The sequence below is a fragment of the Dasypus novemcinctus genome, chromosome 5 (genome assembly GCF_030445035.2).
Source record: "Dasypus novemcinctus isolate mDasNov1 chromosome 5, mDasNov1.1.hap2, whole genome shotgun sequence".
NCBI classification, from domain to species: domain Eukaryota; kingdom Metazoa; phylum Chordata; class Mammalia; order Cingulata; family Dasypodidae; genus Dasypus; species Dasypus novemcinctus.
The window spans coordinates 166,699,599-166,718,386 of NC_080677.1; the positions used below are offsets into that span (position 1 = coordinate 166,699,599).

Consider the following 18,788-nt stretch of genomic DNA (forward strand, 5'->3'; position numbering starts at 1 on the left):
TGTGATTATTTATTAAATGAAACTATTTTTGTACCTCACTTTTTATAAGGTGAAAGAATAAATTTTTTGCAACAGTGTGAAATACAAAGATATTTTTTAGGGTTTGATTTTGGGAAGGTAAAATGTTAAAAGTTGTTAGGTTTGAACATTGTGTTAACAAGAAAATGGGTACTGTGAAGTAGTACAGTAAAATGACAAAGTGACAATAAAGGAGTGAAATAGGAGTTAATATGACTGTAAGAAAAGAGTTCCTTTAAGAGTGAGAAGACTTGTCTTCCAAAACAATAAGGATAGTAAGATCAACATTAATGAGGATATTATTCTGATATGACATAAATAAACTGAGAAAATTGTATTATTTTAACATAGACAAAACCAAATTCAAGTTTCACATGAATACACAGTCTGATATGAAAGCTTTTAAAAAGTACTATAAATAAGCTGATCAAATTCTATTCAGCGTCAACCAAGACAAATGAAATTCATTTTGACAAACCCTTCACTACTTTCCATGCTTTGTCCTACACATTCTTACTTCTCATTCTGTGAAAACCAGTCATTTTATTTTAGGACAAAGCTACACTCTTTTCCTTAACAAAGGCCAACCTGTATACTTTCAATACTTGCATACCTTAAGTTACCAAAAAGATCTTTGAAAGTGTGTTCAAATATCCTATTAAACACAGTTATTCCTAAAATAAAGTTTGCTAAGGTAATTCAGTTTTGGCAAACATAATTTTAGGTTATCACCTTAAGATCTAATAGATTTAATGCCTAGCTTATTTTATTGGGAAACCTATATAAATTTAGGGAGAACATACACAAGTAGAATAAAATTGTGTACTTATATTGTACTTAACAGTGATAATTTAGAGGACTTAACTACTTTAGGAGCTATGAAATATGGCTTTCTTCAGTTTACCATTTATCAATATTCCAATGAGATATGTTGTGAATAGTTTCTGAAACTGTTTTCTGGAGGTAAGGAGGTGGATTGGTTTAAAGCTGTGATTTAATTGCAGGCTTATAAAAGCAGCCAGCATTTTTATTCTTTTTCAACATTTCCAGGAGAGTTGTTGATTCCAAAGTCAACATAGAAACAGGAATAGGACTGTTGCTGCATTTTTTGCTAGTGTATTTGCTTCATGGTTGCCAGTGTTTTTCTCTGTATTTACCTAGGAATGACCAGGAATTTTAATTATAGCCAGAACATTTGTTCATCCAGCAATTTTTTTAAAGGCAAGAAATGTATTTAAAAATTTTTTTTACTCCTTTGGAGGTTAAAAACCTCTTTGTTTTCATAATATCCTGAAATTATGAGCAACCTTGAAAGCATATTGACTATCAAGCTTTGGAAAATATACTACAATTTTTCAATTTGTCCCAGGTAACCTTTTTAAAAAAATATTTTTAAAAATTTCTCATTCCCCCCTGTTGTCTGCTCTCTGTGTCTGTTCACTGTGTGTTCTTCTGTGTCTGCTTGTATTCTCATTCGGCAGCTCCAGGAACTGATCCTGGGACCTTCGGGAGTGGGAGAGAGGCGATTACTCTCTTGTGCCACCTCAACTTCCTGTTCTGCTGCGTCTTCTTATTTTCTCTCCTCTGTGTCTCTTGTTGAGTCATCGTGCTGCACCAGCTCTCAGCATCAGCCAGCACTCCTGCGTGGGGCAGCTTTCCTGCACAGGGTGGCATTCCAGCGTGGGCCGGCACTCCATGTGGGCCAGCTCGCTGCGTGGGCCAGCTTGCCCTCACCAGGAGGCCCTGGGCATCGAACCCTGGACCTCCTATATATGGAAGATGGGAGCCCAATTGGTTGAGCCACATTCGTTTCCCCCAGAAAACTTTTTCATAGCTCTCAAGGACGTTTTCTTTGACCTGTTGGACTTTTTTAAATTTGGCAATTGGATTTGATCAAATTACATCCATCTCAAGGCTATAAATGTGTTTTTAAATGGTGATTGGTTTATGGTAGCTATTATTGCAAAGGTGTTATTGGGAACGAAAGAAAAAAACACAGTTCTAAACTGGGGAATTCCCTCAGAACTTTGCAGCAACCAAGGACTCCCTGCAGGATCAGCCATGCAGAACGCGGCTTTTTCCACAGTACTTCCCGTATGCCCAACACCCCCAGTCGCAGCCCAGCAGGAAGAACTGCCTCCCCTCTCTCTGCTCCTAGCCGGTCCCCCAGAGCTGCCCCAGCTGGTTTGTTCATCCTAAATAACGGTTTAATCTGCCCAGCTTTAAGCAAGGAATGTAAAGGGTGAGCCAGCTAAGTAAAAAACTAAGTATTCAACTTTTACAATGTCCTGCAAGGCAAAACAACAACAAAACCCTTTTAATCAATGAGTTTGGTCTTGGGAAGAGGGAAAGTCCTAATGCCCTGGATTTGGCTGAAGTCTGGAGAAGGTCCTGGGTGGGGCAGGAGATGGCCCCGTGGTAAGGAGCCTGCCTGCTCTCATTTTGTTTTCAGGGATCAGCTCTAACTCACAGGCAACTGGCCAAGTCTCTGCCGTCCCGGGGGCGGCCCGAGCAGTCCCCTGAGAGGCCTTTGCCTTTGTGGAGGACGCAGAGCTTTGGGGTCTGCTGCCTCGGGAGGTCAGGCGGCCGCCTCCTAACCAGAGGTTGTTTACGGTAACGCCAAGTCCTGAGCAGGAGCCCGGTGCCTCCAGGGTTGACTGGGGCTTATCCAGCACAGGAGGATTTCTTCTCCCCCTTTTTTTCCTAAATAGTTGTGTCTATCTGGATTTCTGCATGACCTTCACCAGCAGTCCTGTAAATAAATTGCTAAAGGTCTGAGTCAACAGACTCATACATCTGAACTGATAAGACTGAATTTTCTGCAACATCTACCTAGTCTTCTGTCAGATTTTGGGGATCATCATTATCCAGGGGTGCTAGGCTGAGCCAGGACACAGCAGGGAAAGGCAGGAGCAGTTCAAAGAGCACGAGAAGCTTGGCCCCCCAGTTTCTGGGACTCCACGAATCCTAATATATACGTGGGTGCCTGTGTGTGTATGCACTTTTTACCTTTAAGCAATTTAAATAGAGCTTTCCTAAGAACTTTTATTGGTTAATTTGGTATTACTATCCGGAGTTTGGGAAATATACAGTAAGTAAACAGACACAAATAGAAAGTCAGACACAAAAATGCAGAAACACAGAGATATGATACTCCCTAGTCTGAACTATAATTTTGCAGTTTTTGCAAATTCTTATTCTGATACAAAGACAAATGATTGAACATATGGGATTTAGTCCCATTTTTCTTCCCTTTTACAGTATAAATCTAATTATAGGATAGTATTATAATTTAAAAATTCATTTTCCAGCCAGTGTTCCCCAGATTCTAATTTATATTAGGACCAGGCCATATTAACAAAGAAAAAATCATCTTTTTCTTTGAAAGACCAATTTTTCACCACATACCAATTATCTAGAGTCTATTTTAAAGGACTGCAGTCTGATGTACTATTAACATTTCTTATGATTACCTTAAAAAACAATTAATTTTACAATGTTAACCATTATTACAAACACAGTATCTGTACTTTACAGAGATCCAAATAGGCACCCCATCCAGAGGCAGGGGTGCAGGGGGTCTTGGGAGAAAGATGGACTTGGGGCTTTTTTTTAGGGTAGGCAAGAGAGTAAAGAGTTTAGTCAGAAACAGGAAAATGAGAGCAGGTCCCAGGCCACGGCAGGGAGGGCGGGCAGCTCCCGCTTGGGGTCTCGTAAACCCAGTCGGGGACTTGAACCCCGGCAGCGCTCCTGGTCTCAGCTCTATCTTCGCCCTGACCCACCAAGTCGACGTCTCTTCCCAGAACTGCCTCTTTCCTCAAAATAGCAAGAAGCGCCCCAGGGCCTTGAGAGCCAGCCGGAGCAGAGCGCGCCCGGATCACCAAGCCTCTAGACCAAACTGGCTAGGCGGCCCCTCGGGCTGGTGGGGGGGCCGCAGCACCTCGAGCAGGCCTCCTGAGGCCGTCTGTCCCTCCGTGGTCCCTGACTGTCACCGAGCAAGGCCGGAGCCTGCTGCCCACGGAGGCCAATGCCAGGACATGGGATTTTGAGAAGAGGATTTTAATGCAACGTTCACCAGCACGGAAATAGGAGCCCCGGCTCAAACCTGTCTCCCCGAGTCTAAGGAAGGCGGGGTTTTTATGGGGTTCAGACCAAGGGAAGAGGAGAGAGTGGCGTGGACACTGACTGGCTGTTTCGGCCACGGCTGTCAGGGAGGGTGCAGTGGGACTGGGAGGCCCTGGAAAACTGACAGAGGCCGGCAGGGCTCGGTATCTGGTTACCGTTACAAGAGAGATATGAAGTGCTTAGTTAGCAGAAGACAGCAAGCACAGGAAGAGAACTAAGCTAAGCCTCTAAGTGAGGGGCTGTGAATAAGGACGAGTACTTAGTTACAGCAATGTTAGCAATCACTCAGTTAACATAAATTACAGTAACAAGTGGATCTGCTACGGTCGGTGGTTACAGTGTAGCTAAACGCCAGGGCTTGCTGTCCACGGTTTCGAGCCCCCTTGAGATCTGAACAGTCCTCCATCCTGGAGAGTTTGAGGAGAGGACGGCTCTCGCCGCTTCTTGCTGAGTAAAGATGTAGCTATTATGGGGCAGAGGAACGCGCTGTGTTGTTGGCAGTTGAAGGTCGTTGTGAGTTGCTGCTCTAGGGCCCTAGAGGGACAGGCCCCTCTGCTGCTCAGCGTTCCTGGGAATGACCAGGAGGCTTTAAGTTTGGACCAAGGACTGGCTTTCTCTGGACTTTTCCAAGCAGTGACCGAGGGTGGTAAGGCTCCCCCGATCCGTGTGGGCCATGGGACTCTCCTAGAGGGTGACTGACCAGGGGACCTGCTCCTTGGCTAGGGGTCCTCAGGTCTGCAGTGCAGTCTGAGGCTCTTCCTCTCCACTCTTCTTCCCTCCTCTTCTCTTTCACAGGCCTTTCCTCCAATAAAACTCGTATACAACTAATTTCTGCTTCTCAACCTGAACCAGCACAATTTGGTTTGCTAATGTTACATTAGATATTTGCACCTATAAGAGTAAGACTGACCTGAAGTTTTCATCACGTATTGTGTTTTAGAATTCAAGTCATCCTAGGTCATATGAAGAGTTAGACAATGGTGCCTCATTTTTTATTTTCTGGTAGTGTTTATGATGATTTAGAATTTGCATCAAACATTTGGTTGAAACCAACTGTTCGGTCTATTCTTGGTCTTTTCTTTACAAGAAAGACTTTAAATTATTGGCTACTCAAGTTTTCTGTATCTTCTTGAGTCAGTTTTGATTGGGATTTCCAGTTTCAGTCGTGAAAGAGTAGCTTGTGTCAGTGCTAAGTTGTACCTTCCAAAGATGGCCGGAATTATGGTTCATCCTCAGGCTCTCTGCAGTGTCATCTTGCCACCACCCAGCCCTCAAGAGGTGGGTCTCGCCCCTCCCCAAGCCGTCTCCCCGGCTGACACGACTGGTAGAGGAGAGGGGGCGTCTTGCTGTGCTGCCTCCAGGCATAGCCCCTGAGTTTCTGCTCTCTGCCTCTTGGAAGGGAGTCACACCGTAAGAATTAAAATTGTCTACCACGTGGGAGGTCCACGGTTCAAACCCCGGGCTTCCTTGACCCGTGTGGAGCTGGCCCATGCGCAGTGCTGATGTGAGCAAGGAGTGCCATGCCACGCAGGGGTGACTCTGCGTAGGGGAGCCCCACGCACAAGGAGTGAGCCCCGTAAGGAGAGCTGCCCAGGGCGAAAGAAAGTGCAGCCTGCCCAGGAGTGGTGCCGCACACACGGAGAGCTGACACAGCAAGATGATGCAACAAAGAGAAACACAGATTCCGGTGCCACTGATAAGGATAGAAGTGGTCACAGAAGAACAGACAACTAACTTGGCAGGGGAATGGGGAGAGAAATAAATAAAAAATAAATCTTAAAAAAAAATGGCCTCGAGACCGCCGTGCTGTAAGAAGCCTCCCCTGTGTGGAGATGCGCCGAGGAGCACCAAGGCAAGGGCCCGAGAGTGAAGACGCCGTCTCCCAGGGGCCCTCAGACGACGGCGGGCTCAGCTGCCGCCCCACAGCAAGTGCGAGGGAGACCCCGGCTGAGCCCAGGGGACCCACAGTGCCCGAGGCGGAGGCTCTAAGCCCCGGAACCTGGGAGCTGTGTGTCTCACGGCAGTGATGGGTAACTGGACGCCGGCTCCATCTGGCGAAGGGAGCTGGAGGAGCCGGGACGCCCCGCGCACGCCCGGCGGGCTGGATGCTGCTGAGAGGACCTGGAAGGAGCCTCGCTACTTCCGGCCACGCGGGGGGCTGGCCTCGGGCTGCCAGCGGCGGGCCAGGGACCTGCAGCCTGAAGGCCAAGCCCGGGCGGCTTCCTGCTCCACGGGCTCAGGCGGGGAGAGCGGCTGGGCCAGGGTGGACCGCGCCCCGCCGCCCGCGCCCTGCTGCCCTCCCCGGGCCCTGCAGGCTCCGGCAGAGCCTGGCCCCGGGGAGCGCGGCCCGCCCGGCCTTCCTGCGAGGAGGTCAGGCTTCCCGGGGCAGCACGATGGGGATGCCGATTCCCGGGCCCCGAAAGCAGCCTGGCCTTCCACGGCGCTGCCAGCGGCAGTCTCCCAGGACCCGCGTCGGGCCGCACGGAGGGCGGCAAATCTTCCCGCCACGTTCAGCCACCGAGCGCTTTGGCAAACGTGGACCCTCTGGGACCTCCGCTCCCCCAGATGAGACGCGCGTTCCCCGAGGGCCGCGGAGTCCGCTCCCCCACGTGGGCTCCTCCGGGGCCGGGCGGCAGCCGGCGCGCCCTGCCCACGCGCTCACCCCTGCCAGCGCCAGGGAGGGGTCACCACGCTCTAGCCCCTGGAAACCCGCCAGCTGCTGGAGCCGCGCTTTCCACGTGGTTCCCGAGGGGTCCACGGCCCCCCAGGAGCTGTGTCCAGACTCGCACGTGCGGCGCTGCCTGCTGCAGCCCTCATCTCCCTCCTCCAGGCTCGGGCCGGGGCTGCGCAGGCAGGGGCCGGCGTTCACCTTTGCTTCCTCACGCGTGGGGACAGCACGGCTCCTTCTCAGCGGCTTGGGGGGGGCAGGGAAAAATTCCGCGGGTGGAGCTGGGTGGGGTGCAGTGAGGCTCCTCCTTGGGGACGGGTTTCTGGCGGCCACAGCCAAGGGGGGCCGGCGCGGCCTTCCCTCCCGGACCCGCGTGGGAGGGTGGGAGGCACGGGGCTCAGTGCGAGTGGACAGACGCCAGGGAGGGTCTGGGGACCGCTGGTCATCCTGGTCCATTTTGCCTGGAAAAAACCGCAGTTTGATCTTTGTCCAAGAGTAATGAAGGGCGAACACGTGAGGGAAGCCAGTGCGGGCTGGTGTCGCCCCTGGAAGATGCTGGATGCCACGTGTGGGGTGACGGGGGCTGGCAGGAGGGACAGAGGAGGCCGGCCGGCCGGCGGGGAGGGACAGAGCAGGACAGCGGAGGGCACGGCCCGCGGCTGCCCCGGCCCGAGGTGTGGGGGAGGTAGGTGCACCCCGAGGAGCCTCGGGGCGGGACCCCTTCCTGCAGACGAGGCCAAGGGCACACTCGTGGCACCCCCAAGACCACCCCAGCCAGCCGGTCCCATGGAGTCGACGCAGACCTGGGAAATCACGGCAAATGCCCACCACGCCGTGGCCAGAAGGGTGGGAATAGCCAGGACACGGGGCCGCCCCTGGAAGCCAGCTCCTCGTCCTCTACCGACCCCCGTCCCTCCTCCAAGGCTGCTACACCCCAGGCCCCCAAGTGACTGGCAGCGCCACTCACGCGCCCCGGGCTTCCAGCCCTGCTTCTCCACGTCCCTCTACCTGCTTCCCATGCGTCCTCTCACTTCCCAGCAGAGAAGGCAGGGGACTCAGTGTCTGATGCCACTCCCCAGGCACGGCCTTTAAAACAGAGAGGGACTGACGGACAGTGGACACGGGCCTCTCCAGACAGGCACGGCGGAGCAGGCCCCTCCAGCACTCAAACGGAGCCCCCGCCCCCTGGCCGCGCCGCGCGCTGGCGGAGCCTGTGCTGTTCAGCTACGCTTAGCAACAAAGAGGATCTCATTCCAGTCAAAGCTCCTCATTTTAGGAAGTCTGTTAGACTGAAATTAGACGTGGGCTTTCATTTTATGAAAAGGCCTATCATTACTATTGCATGTTATTTTATTACATAGCATGTATTTATACATTGAAGAAATAACAATGGAAAAGTAGTGAGACCTAAAATGACCAAATTAATAACTATACCTCAAGCACAAATAAGTTGAATGTATTACGTTAAACTAAACTTGGGTTTTAGTGGTTAATCAACAAGACCCACAACTAACTAAAACATACATTCTCATGTAATCGAGAATTGCTCTTCCTATTAAATAAATAATACACCACAATGGTTTTTCCAAAGATTTATTGAAGCAGAAAAGTTGATCAGATAATTGCTGGAAAAAAGGCAGTTTATTGGTATTCAAAAATACTTTTGAAAAAGTATTCTAGCACAAGATTTCTTCATGAACTAGATTATGTTGTAAACTCTTTTCTAAACCCTTCGGGAGTGTAGGTTCTTACGAACAAGAGCTCATGCCTATCCCAAATCTATCTTGCGCTCCTAAAAAACTGCAGAAAGGCACTTGAAAGCTGTTATTAAGACAGGAATTTCTTGCTGGTAATACATTGCAGCACTGAGCGTGTGCAATTTTCACTCAAGGTCATCGTGATGTTGGGAAGTTTCGTTGATAACCTGTTGAAAAAACAAAACTCAAATATAACACGGCATGTTAAAGATTATATTATCCTATAAAGCATCAGGAAGAAAAAGCCTACTAGATTCGTCTAATTTACTGTGGACACTGGAAGGCTGTGTTGACTCAGGTCACAGCGAAAAGGGACAGATACACCGGCCAGCTCTTCAGCTACGGGCACCATCAGTATCCAGGGAAGAACGGGACTTTACGAAGACTTAAAAATTCTTTTTCTGGAGGCAGCGGGGTTTAAACAATTAAGATATTAAAATGTGCAGCAAAGCAAGCTACCTGGATGTATGCGGGAAGGTTCTGTGAGGTTAAACTAAGCCTGACCCATTTCTTTTCTGCGGTATAGAGTTCACAAGGAATTAATCGTCCATGTGGTTGCTGTCTGGTCCCTGGTGGAAGGGCTTAGGGCAAGGATTCTTAACCGGGGGTCCATGGACCCCCAAGGGGTCTGTGAAGATTTCAGGGGGTCCGTGAACTTGAAAATTCAAAAACACATTCTTGCAGGGACGGGTTGGTGCAGGTGTTCTACAGTTATTCAATAATCCACAGTATAGTGTGGACTTAGGAAGGGGTCCGTGGTTTGCACCTGACTGGCAAAGGGGTCCATGGAACAGAAATGGTTAAGAGCCCCTGGCCTCAAGTGTGCGGGCAGCCAGCACACCCCGAGCAGTGCTGAGGAGGGGCAGGCTCTGGAGCTAGTCCAGAGCCACGTCTGTCCCAGCCAGCCCCACAGCCGACGCCCGCTGTCGCTGCCCACTCGCCTCTCGTCCAGGGGCCGCGAGATAGCTGGCCGTGTGCAGCGTTAGAAAGGGGGCAGGATATTTTTAGTAGGCGTAATGAAACTGAAACCTCCAAAACCCCCTAGCCGTGCCTGGCACCCAGATGCACTGCTTGGAAAGGGTAGGAACTGCTGCCTGAGCCGAGTCCACTGCGGGGCAACGAGGTACCCACCTGCCCGTCTCGAGTTTCCACCGTCTTAATCAGGAGTGTCCTTTTGGAGTGGGTGTCGACGAGAGGCAGCGACTCCAGGTTGGTTTCTGCAGAGAGAGGACGGAGGTGAGGGGTGGGGAGGCTGAAGCCCAGCAAACTACTGCTCTGCTCCAAGAATTAGGGCTCCTTTTGTGCAATTATTCAAAGTGTTTCCTTAAAGTGCTCCAAAATAATCCTACAGAATTCCAGAGCATTCTCAACGTGACCCAACGGAAAGCTCGGAGCTGCAGCCCCGCATAAGACGTGAATTCAGTGTACACCCCGTCAGGAAGAATTAAGTGGGGTTCACATTTAACTGCAAGCATGCAATGCAAAACAGTATCTGCATCTGAAAATTATGGATGTTCCGAGGGATTTTTATAGCTTTTCTCTTGTATTTTTCAAATATCATTTAAAAAATGAGTGCTTTCCTGTAACAGAAAGGTCGTAAGCTGCTGAAGTTTTGCATAAAAGAAAATTCATGCTTACCCCTCAGGTTCAGGGAAGCAAAGTTTGGAAGAGGCAGAGAAATCCTATAAAAGATGAAAAACAACAGTTAAATTATAGGAAGACAACCGGAATGACAAGGAACAGAATTCTGGAGCTTTTGTTTTAATCAACTATCTAATTGATAAGGTAGGGATCCTTCGGAAGTGTTTACCCATGGCTGGTCTCATGTACACTATTTAATTGCCGGCGTTTTCTCCCCAGGGGGTATGTCTCCTGGAGGTGTTGAGGGTGGGGAGAGGGTGGGCTCCCATCCCAGCTCCACCATCCACCGGCTCAGCCCCGGGCAAGCTGCCCCTTCTGACCCAAGGCTCCCCAGCCAGAGCCAGAGGCTTCACCGTGCAGCCCCCAGGGGCCGTGGTGCAGCCCGGCAGCCAAGGACGGAGGAGGACCGCACCTGCTCTCCTCGCCCTCCAGCAGCTTCCTGTAGGTGGCGATCTCGATGTCCAGCGCCATCTTGACGTTCAGCAGGTCCTGGTATTCGCGGAGGTGGCGCGCCATCTCCTCCTTCATGTTCTGAATCTCGTCCTGCAGGCGGCCGATAGTGTCTTGGTAGTTAGCAGCTTCCACGGCAAAGTTCTCTTCCATTTCACGCATCTGGCGCTCCAGAGACTCGTTCTGCGGGAGGCAAGAAGGGTGCGCAGTGTTACTTCCCAGAAACCCCAGCTCTCCCAGAACTACTCACAGATTAACTGCAACGTCTGTCCTTAGGGGCGACATGGTGAAAACTCTAATTCTAAGTGGAAAACATGGGTCCTGAGTCCTTTCTTAGTGAAAGCCGTAGCATTTCAGGGCTAAACCTTCAGCTCTCAACCCCTGCTCCTGGAGTCTGTTCCCACCACCAGCTTTCTTTGGGTTCAAGTACACACGTCTCCTCATTTGCAGCTGGGGTCAGGATGACCGCTCCCACGCAGGGGGTACTTACGGTGCCTTTGAGCGCGTCCACCTCACAGGTGAGGGACTGCACCTGCCGCCGGTACTCGTTGGACTCCTGCTTGGCCTGGCGCAGTGCGTCGTTGTTCCTGTTGGCAGCCTCGGACAGGTCAGCAAACTGCAGGGGAGAAATCGGATGCGGGTCACTCACGGGCAGGTGCTGACTCTCGGACCACGAGCCCCAGTTTGCTTCTGCGTCTCTGTGTCCGAGCCATTCTATCCTTTGAGACCTGGCAGGATTCGGTGACGTGCACCGAAACCTGCTGAGATTCTTCTGGAAATTCCAACCTCCCTGGACAAATGAGGAAACTTACAGCTGGTAAAAAAATAAGGCAGGATGCAAGCCAAAGGTTCTGTCTTGGGTTCAAACCTCAGTTTCCTACAGAATATTCTCAATTTCTGTTTTGAATGCCAGAGAAGAATGGTGGAGGGCTAACACTGATACTCTCACAAAGAAAGCATCACCTTCTCCACTTTAAAAGGGTGAAGGTCAAATCAAGGACATGGTGTTGGAGTTCACCTGGTGATGAGGTAAGCGGGGGTCAGTGGACAGGGAATCTGCTAATCTGCAGGAGGTGTGCGGGGTGGGGGCTGTGGGCCTCCAGACTTGAACAGGAGGTGGAAGTCCACCTTCCAACGGAGCTGAAGGCTACTCAGGAATCACGGACAGGCGAGGGGGCTCGTCGTGGCGGCAGGCTCGCCCCTACCTTGGACTTGTACCACTCCTCAGCCTCCTGCAGGTTCTTGGCAGCCACGCTCTCGTACTGCTGGCGCACGTCGCGCAGCGCAGCCGTGAGGTCGGGCTTGGAAACGTCCATGTCGATCTGGACATGCTGCTCCTGGATCTGCGCCTGCAGCTCCTGGATTTCCTGAAGGAGGCGCAGAGGGACGATGAGCCTGGCCAGGGACAGGGCCCCCCCACCCCCACCCCTCCCCGACAGGCACGCCCCTCACCTCTTCATGCAGTTTCTTCAAAAAGGCAATCTCCTCCTGCAAGGACTCCACCTTCCGCTCAAGGTCGAGACGCGCCAGGGAAGCATTGTCCACGTCCTGTTGTGAAAAGAGAAAAGAGCCTGGAGGATGCGCACGTCTGAGCCTGATGTCTGAGCTGGTTTTAAGTGGACCAGAGGCCCCAGGCCCTGCACAAGTGGGAGTCTTTAGAGCCACGTGACACTGGGCTTTCTTCTCTTCATTAATTAACTCGAATTGTGACCCAGTGTGCTGTGCCAATGTTGTCCAATAGACAACTTAAACATAAATCAGAATTTAAAATAAAAAATAAATAGTAAAAAAGAAATCGGTCTACACCAAGTTGGTAAATGGAATTGGCAATTACCATCGAATCCAGGCTTTACCAGAGATGCATTAATTACTTTTAAATATTTTTTAAAAATGCAAGTTTTATAAAAAAGGATGTGTGTTTTGTAATGTCATAGGATAATGTGATAACAGGACCACACTACAAAGCTTCATGTACACATGAACACACGTGAGACGGAAGCTCATGCTTCAAAAGCGTCAGTGCATACTAAGCTGTCCTCAGACTCTCTGGAAATTATCCTTAGGCTTCACATACTCACCCTGTACCACACCACCATGCTTTTTTAAGTCAAGCAGCAGCTAAATACTGCAGTCCAGGATTTGCAGCGCCAGCAAATACAGAAAACAAATGCAACCCTGCGCTGCACCAGCTCTGCTTTCTCTAGTAGACAAGCTGAATCTCCTGACTCACCCCAGAAGCGGGGTCCACCCTCCTCCCTGCCTTCTGTCCACTTAGTTTCTTAACTTCTTTCAGAATGAAGGTCGAAATCCTCGCGAATAATAAAACCATAGGAGATTTCTTGCTGGTTTCACTAAACTTGTTTCCACCCTCAGTAAACTGCTACACTCCAAATCAGAGCGCCCACTCTCGCAACTAAGATTTTATTTCCTCTAAAAGGATGCCATGAGGATTTTTATACCGCTGATCTCATGAGCAATTATTTGGAGTTTATAGGTTTATAGTGCAAGTGCATCATGAGGAATGACTGGTAATGAAAACTTCAAATTTGGAAAAAATCTCATTGTACTTGCTTCTAAGCCCTTGAAGAGATATAAAAGATGTGTTATTAATCTCTAAAAAAAGTTCAACCTGATACTTTACTTCATTGAAGTGACTGTTAAACCTTTGCCTCATTCCCGAAACGGAGACTCTTCTACAGGAATGTTGCTTTGTTCTAACTCAGGGCTCTTCCAGCAAAGTCAGGGTCACAAACACTCAGCGTTCACATTAATCTGGCAAATGTATTTCAGCTTCAAAATGTTACCCTAGCGGTGCACCTATTTTACACCCGTCTAGGAGGTGCTTGGGAGAGGAAAGCTATGCTGGGAAGTCCTCCTGCTTTTAATTTCCACTTGTAAGTTAAAGGTCCTTTAAGTGCATCAAAACTTGCAGGGAAAAAACCCAAAACTCTACTTTAAAAATCTGCTCTTGGGCCTGTGGTTTCTTCTTTATTCATGGGGACAGTGCTGAAGAGGCCAAACCCGAGCTGTGAGTGTGCTGTAAGAACTGTTCCCAGCACAGACTGCCCAAGTCTGGGCCAGTTATTAGATAGCGGATGTTAGCAAAGACTTGTGGCCAATTAGAACTCTGCTTACATCATGACATGTTGAATAAGAATGCGGCTGTGGCACAGCTTCCCTGGGAACACAAAGACGCCCATTATCTCTGAGCAGAGCCACCGCAGTGGCCAGAACTGCTGGATCTACATTCCATAGTGAATCCCATAGAAACCATTAATTCCCTCCCGGCCGGGGGACAGATGGCCCTTGTCACCCGCCTTAGACTCACGGCGATGCGTCACCCGCCTCTCCTGCCACCAGGCTCCTGCAGAGAAGAGCAGCTGGCTCGACTCCAGGCCGCCTGCCGCTCTTAGCCTGCAGCTCGTTTTACGTTTTAAACTACAGGCCAACTGCGCTTTTTGTGACCTTGTGAAAGTTAGCCAGCCCCACTCCAGCAAACCACAATCTAAACCACACTGTAACTGTTCCAAGCGAATGCCGATGTGTTACAAAAATGAAACGGCTCGTTTCTTTGAAAAAGTCTTGAAACAAAGTAAAAACCTAAAGCCTCCTGTCCCCCGGAAAGGCTCTCCCGGGGTGGGCTGGAGCCGCCCCCGGAGTCTCCGCAGGCCGGGAGGTCCCGGGCACTTTGGACAGGGCTCGGGGAGGTCGAGGCCCGCCCGCGGGCGGAGTGGGCGGGGAGTCCACACACCTGTCGGAAGGACTGCAGGGTGCTCTCGGCGTCCTCCCTCTGGAGCATCTCTTCCTGCAGCCTGCAAGAGACGCGCGTTAGCCCAAGGGACCCGAAGCGCGCGGGAGGGGCGGCCACACCCAACCCACGCGGCGCCGCCCCCACGGCCCTCAGTCCCAGGGTGGGCGGGCCTCGCCGGGGGACGCCCTTACAGCCGCGGCCACCCCGCCGCCCGCGCTCCCCGCGGCCACCCTGCCCCTGCCCCGCCGCGCGCTGGCGGCCCGCCCGCGGCCAGGAAACTTCCCCGCGCGGTGGGCGCGTCCCTCGCCTTCCCGCGCCTCCGCCCGCAGACCCGGCGGCAGACTTTGAAGAAAACCGTCCGTGGGGCACCGCGCGGGGCGGAGGGGAAACGCTCCCCGCAGGGCCGCGGGGCAGGGCGGCGCCCCCGCGGGCCCGCCCCCCCCCCGTCACCGCCCCCCCGCCCCGAGGCCACCGCCCGTCCGCGTCCCCAAGGGCGGGGCCGCCCCCACCCCCGCGGTCCCCCGCCCGGCCCGGGCCCCCCGCCTCACTTCTCCCGCAGCCGCTGCACGTCCTCCGCCAGGTTGTCGCGCTCCACCTCCACGCGCGCTTTGTCGTTGGTGGCCTGGTCCAGCTGCCGGCGCAGCTCGCGCATCTCCTCCTCGTACAGGTCGCCCAGGCGCGACTTGCCCTGGCCCTTGAGCTGCTCGAGCTCGGCCAGCAGGATCTTGTTCTGCTGCTCCAGGAAGCGCACCTTGTCGATGTAGTTGGCGAAGCGGTCGTTGAGCTCCTGCAGCTCGACCTTCTCGTTGGTGCGCGTGTTCCGGAACTCGGTGTTGATGGCGTCGGCCAGCGAGAAGTCCACGGCGTCGTGCAGCAGCCGCGGGCCGGGCCCCGCGCTCCGCAGGCGCACGGTCGAGGTGCGCGCCGTGTAGGCGCCGGGGGACGAGGCGTAGAGGCTGCGGCTGGCGCTGGGGCGCAGGGCGCTGCCCAGGCTGTAGGTGCGCGTGGACGTGGTCACGTAGCTGCGGCCCGAGCTGGGCCGGCTGGCGGTGCCGGGGCCGCCGAACATCCTGCGGTAGGACGACGAGGACACGGAGCGGGAGGACATGGCTGCGGCGGGCGGTGCGCGGCGGACTGCGAGCGCGGGCCGGAGCGGGGAGGCAGAGGGCGGCCGGAGCCGGGGCGCGGCTTTTATCGGCGCGGTGGGCCGGGGCCCCCTCCTCCGGGCGGCCTCGGCGCCCGGCGCCAGCCAATGGGGCCTGGCGAGCGAGGGGAGGGGGCGCCGCGGGGCACCCCCCCCCTCGCGTCCGGCCCGGCAGTCCCGTTACTTCTGGGGCGGGGCAGGCGCTCTCGGGGCTTCCTGGAGCTGGCGAAGGCGGGGCGCCGCGCGGGGGCGGGGGTGGGGACCCGCCCGAAGTAGGGGAGAGGGGCCCCGCGCGGCGCCGGGGGCCGGGGGAGGGGCGCGGGGACTGGACCCGCCCGGGGCTGCAGGAGAGGGCTCGGGGGCCCGCGCCCGGGACCGGGGAGGGGCGCGGGCGCGAGGGGCGGTGCCCGCCCGCGGCTGGAGGAGCGGGGCCCCGCGCGGCGCCCGGACTTGGGAGGGGGCGGGGCGCCCGACGGGAGGAGAGAGTTTGTTGGCGCCGCGCCCAGGGATGGTAGGGGGTACGGGGTGGGCGCAGGGGAGGCACTCCCCACGGCAGCAGGAGAGGGACCAGGCGCCGCGCCCAGGGTCTGGGGGCTGGGGGTCACGGGGTGGGGATCCGCCCCGGCTGGAGGGGAGGGGCCCCGCGCCGCGCCCAGGGTCTGGGGGGTAACTAGGGCGCTGGAGCAGAGGGATTCGGGGTACCACGTCCAGGGTCCGATGGGGTGCAGGGGGGCTAGGAAGCGGGGAAGGGGCACTGGAGTCGGGGCTGGTTTGCAGGGAGACCCGAGGGGGGGTGCAGGGGGGCTAGGAAGCGAGGGGGGGCACTGGAGTCGGGGCTGGTTTGCGGGGAGGGGCGTGAGGCCGGCCAGTCGGAAGGCGCGAGGCAGACACAAAGGACGCAGAGATTGGAGCGCGCGGTGGGCGCGCGGCGGGGACTCGGCCTCGGCCCCCGCCCCCGGTCCTCTCGGAGGAGCCCGCTCGGGCCACTCCCGCTTGCGACCGCCTGCCTCGGGGGTCCCGGCGGGACTTGAGGACTGGGCCCCGCGGCGCGCAGCCGGGCGGCGGCCGAGGAAAGCCTGGGCCGGGGCGCGGGGCCGGAGTCACGGCGGTGGGTGACTCAGGGCGCGCTGTGGTCCCCGAGGGGAGGGCGCCTAGTGGCTCGCGGGAGACCGTTAGACGAGGCGACTCGCGTCCGCCGCTGGCGCTGCTGGTCCCAAGTCTTGGCCAACTTGGAAGGGGCCCGCCGTGGTGCGCGCGGGCGGGGGCCGGGCGCGCCCAGGGGCCTCGGCGCCCGCGGAGCCTCCCGGCCCCCGCGGCCTTCCCGCCTGCAGGACACCTCCGCGGAGCCCCGGGCCGCGTCTGGCGCGGTTAGGGGGCCAAGGCCCCGCCCGCCCCGCGCCTCGTCCCCACTCCCCCCTCCCCCCGACACCACACCCCGCTTTGAGAATGAACTGAAAGTTCTGGGTGAAAGAGGAAACCCCGCCCCAGGTTTCAAAACCCGACTGCGGGCGCTCGGGTGTGTGCGCTGCAGCCGCGTCGCTGGGGCGCAATCCGAGCCGAGTCTGGAATCAATCGGGTGTCGCTAGGAACCCCCGCCTGGTTAAACGAGGGGCCGTTGTACCACTCGAGTGCAGAGTCCCGGGGAAGTGGCGGGGGGCTCGGTCAGGCCGGCGCCGCGGGCGGGGTGCTGGCGGCTCCCCTGGGAGGGGGCTGCCGAGAGGGAGCCTGCCCCCCAGCTCTTGGGGTGGCCCCTCAGGAGGGCCCGCGTGGCCCTGCCCCTTTCCCGGTGTGCACCTGGAGGGGCTGCTGACCCTGTCAGTACAGGGGAGAGGTCGGCGCGCGAGGGAGCCCCCGGGAGCCGGCCTTGTGTGGGTGGGCTTCCCGGCCCAGAAGGCTCCCGGGCAGGCGGAGGCCCAGCGCCCAGGCCTGCTCTCGTCGGAACCGGGCTAACCCGGCCTTTGGCGAAAGCGCCCGGAGCCAAGGGGAGGTTTGTCCTGGCCTCCTCCGGCCTCCTTTGGGCAGCCTTAGCCCTGCTCTGGCCCAGCCCCGGCCCCCAGGCCCCCCAGCCCCCCAGGGATCAGCGGGGAACATTCCAGTGCTCCACCCTCGTCTTGCTCTCTGAGAGCCTTTGTTCAAGGCCCTCGCGGCAAATGTCATCATTGTGCGGTTCCTGGAACCCTCTGCCAGAGAAACCTGAGCTCCCTGTGGGGGAAGAGGGGTGGGCCCACGCCCACAGAGAATGCGGCCAGCCCACAGGGCCAGCGCTCAGGGCCGCTCAGGGCGCTGCTGCCTGACTCCCCTGGGCACGGGCATGGGGTCTCCTGGGGGGCAGCCTGACTCCCCTGGACAGGGGCATGGGGTCTGCTGGAGGGGGGCAGCCTGACTCCCCTGGACAGGGGCATGGGGTCTCCTGGGGGGCAGCCTGACTCCCCTGGACAGGGGCATGGGGTCTCCTGGGGGGCAGCCTGACTCCCCTGGGCACGGGCATGGGGTCTCCTGGGGGGCAGCCTGACTCCCCTGGGCACGGGCATGGGGTCTCCTGGGGGGCAGCCTGACTCCCCTGGACAGGGGCATGGGGTCTGCTGGAGGGGGGCAGCCTGACTCCCCTGGACAGGGGCATGGGGTCTCCTGGGGGGCAGCCTGACTCCCCTGGACAGGGGCATGGGGTCTCCTGGGGGGCAGCCTGACTCCCCTGGGCACGGGCATGGGGTCTCCTGGGGGGCAGCCTGACTCCCCTGGGCACGGGCATGGGGTCTCCTGGGGGGCAGCCTGACTCCCCTGGACAGGGGCATGGGGTCTGCTGGAGGGGGGCAGCCTGACTCCCCTGGACAGGGGCATGGGGTCTCCTGGGGGGCAGCCTGACTCCCCTGGACAGGGGCATGGGGTCTCCTGGGGGGCAGCCTGACTCCCCTGGACAGGGGCATGGGGTCTCCTGGGGGGCAGCCTGACTCCCCTGGGCATGGGCATGGGGTCTGCTGGGGGGCAGCCTGACTCCCCTGGGCATGGGCATGGGGTCTGCTGGAGGGGGGCAGCCTGACTCCCCTGGACAGGGGCATGGGGTCTGCTGGGGGGCAGCATGTCATCCTCCAGGAGCTGGCCTTCTCCGGGCAGGGTGTGGCCCTTCTCCTGTGGACCTGCCATTTCTTGTGTCTGCAGGCCTGGGATAGGCTGCTCTTGCCACATACATTTACACACACATGTATGTGTGCATACCGCATGTCCACATATATGTGT

General features: G+C 55.8%; 1 protein-coding gene across 1 annotated transcript; it reads right to left on the reverse strand.

The window, feature by feature from the left end:
* Positions 1-8,388: 8,388 nt before the first annotated feature.
* Positions 8,389-15,586, reverse strand: VIM (vimentin). The gene is made up of 9 exons (XM_058297907.2): positions 14,959-15,586; positions 14,411-14,471; positions 12,112-12,207; positions 11,865-12,026; positions 11,150-11,275; positions 10,622-10,842; positions 10,207-10,250; positions 9,700-9,785; positions 8,389-8,735 (listed from the first exon to the last, which is right to left on the reverse strand). The coding sequence occupies exons 1-9, from the start codon at positions 15,516-15,518 to the stop codon at positions 8,694-8,696; spliced, it is 1,398 nt and encodes a 465-aa protein (XP_058153890.1). The 5' UTR covers positions 15,519-15,586; the 3' UTR covers positions 8,389-8,693.
* Positions 15,587-18,788: the final 3,202 nt, after the last annotated feature.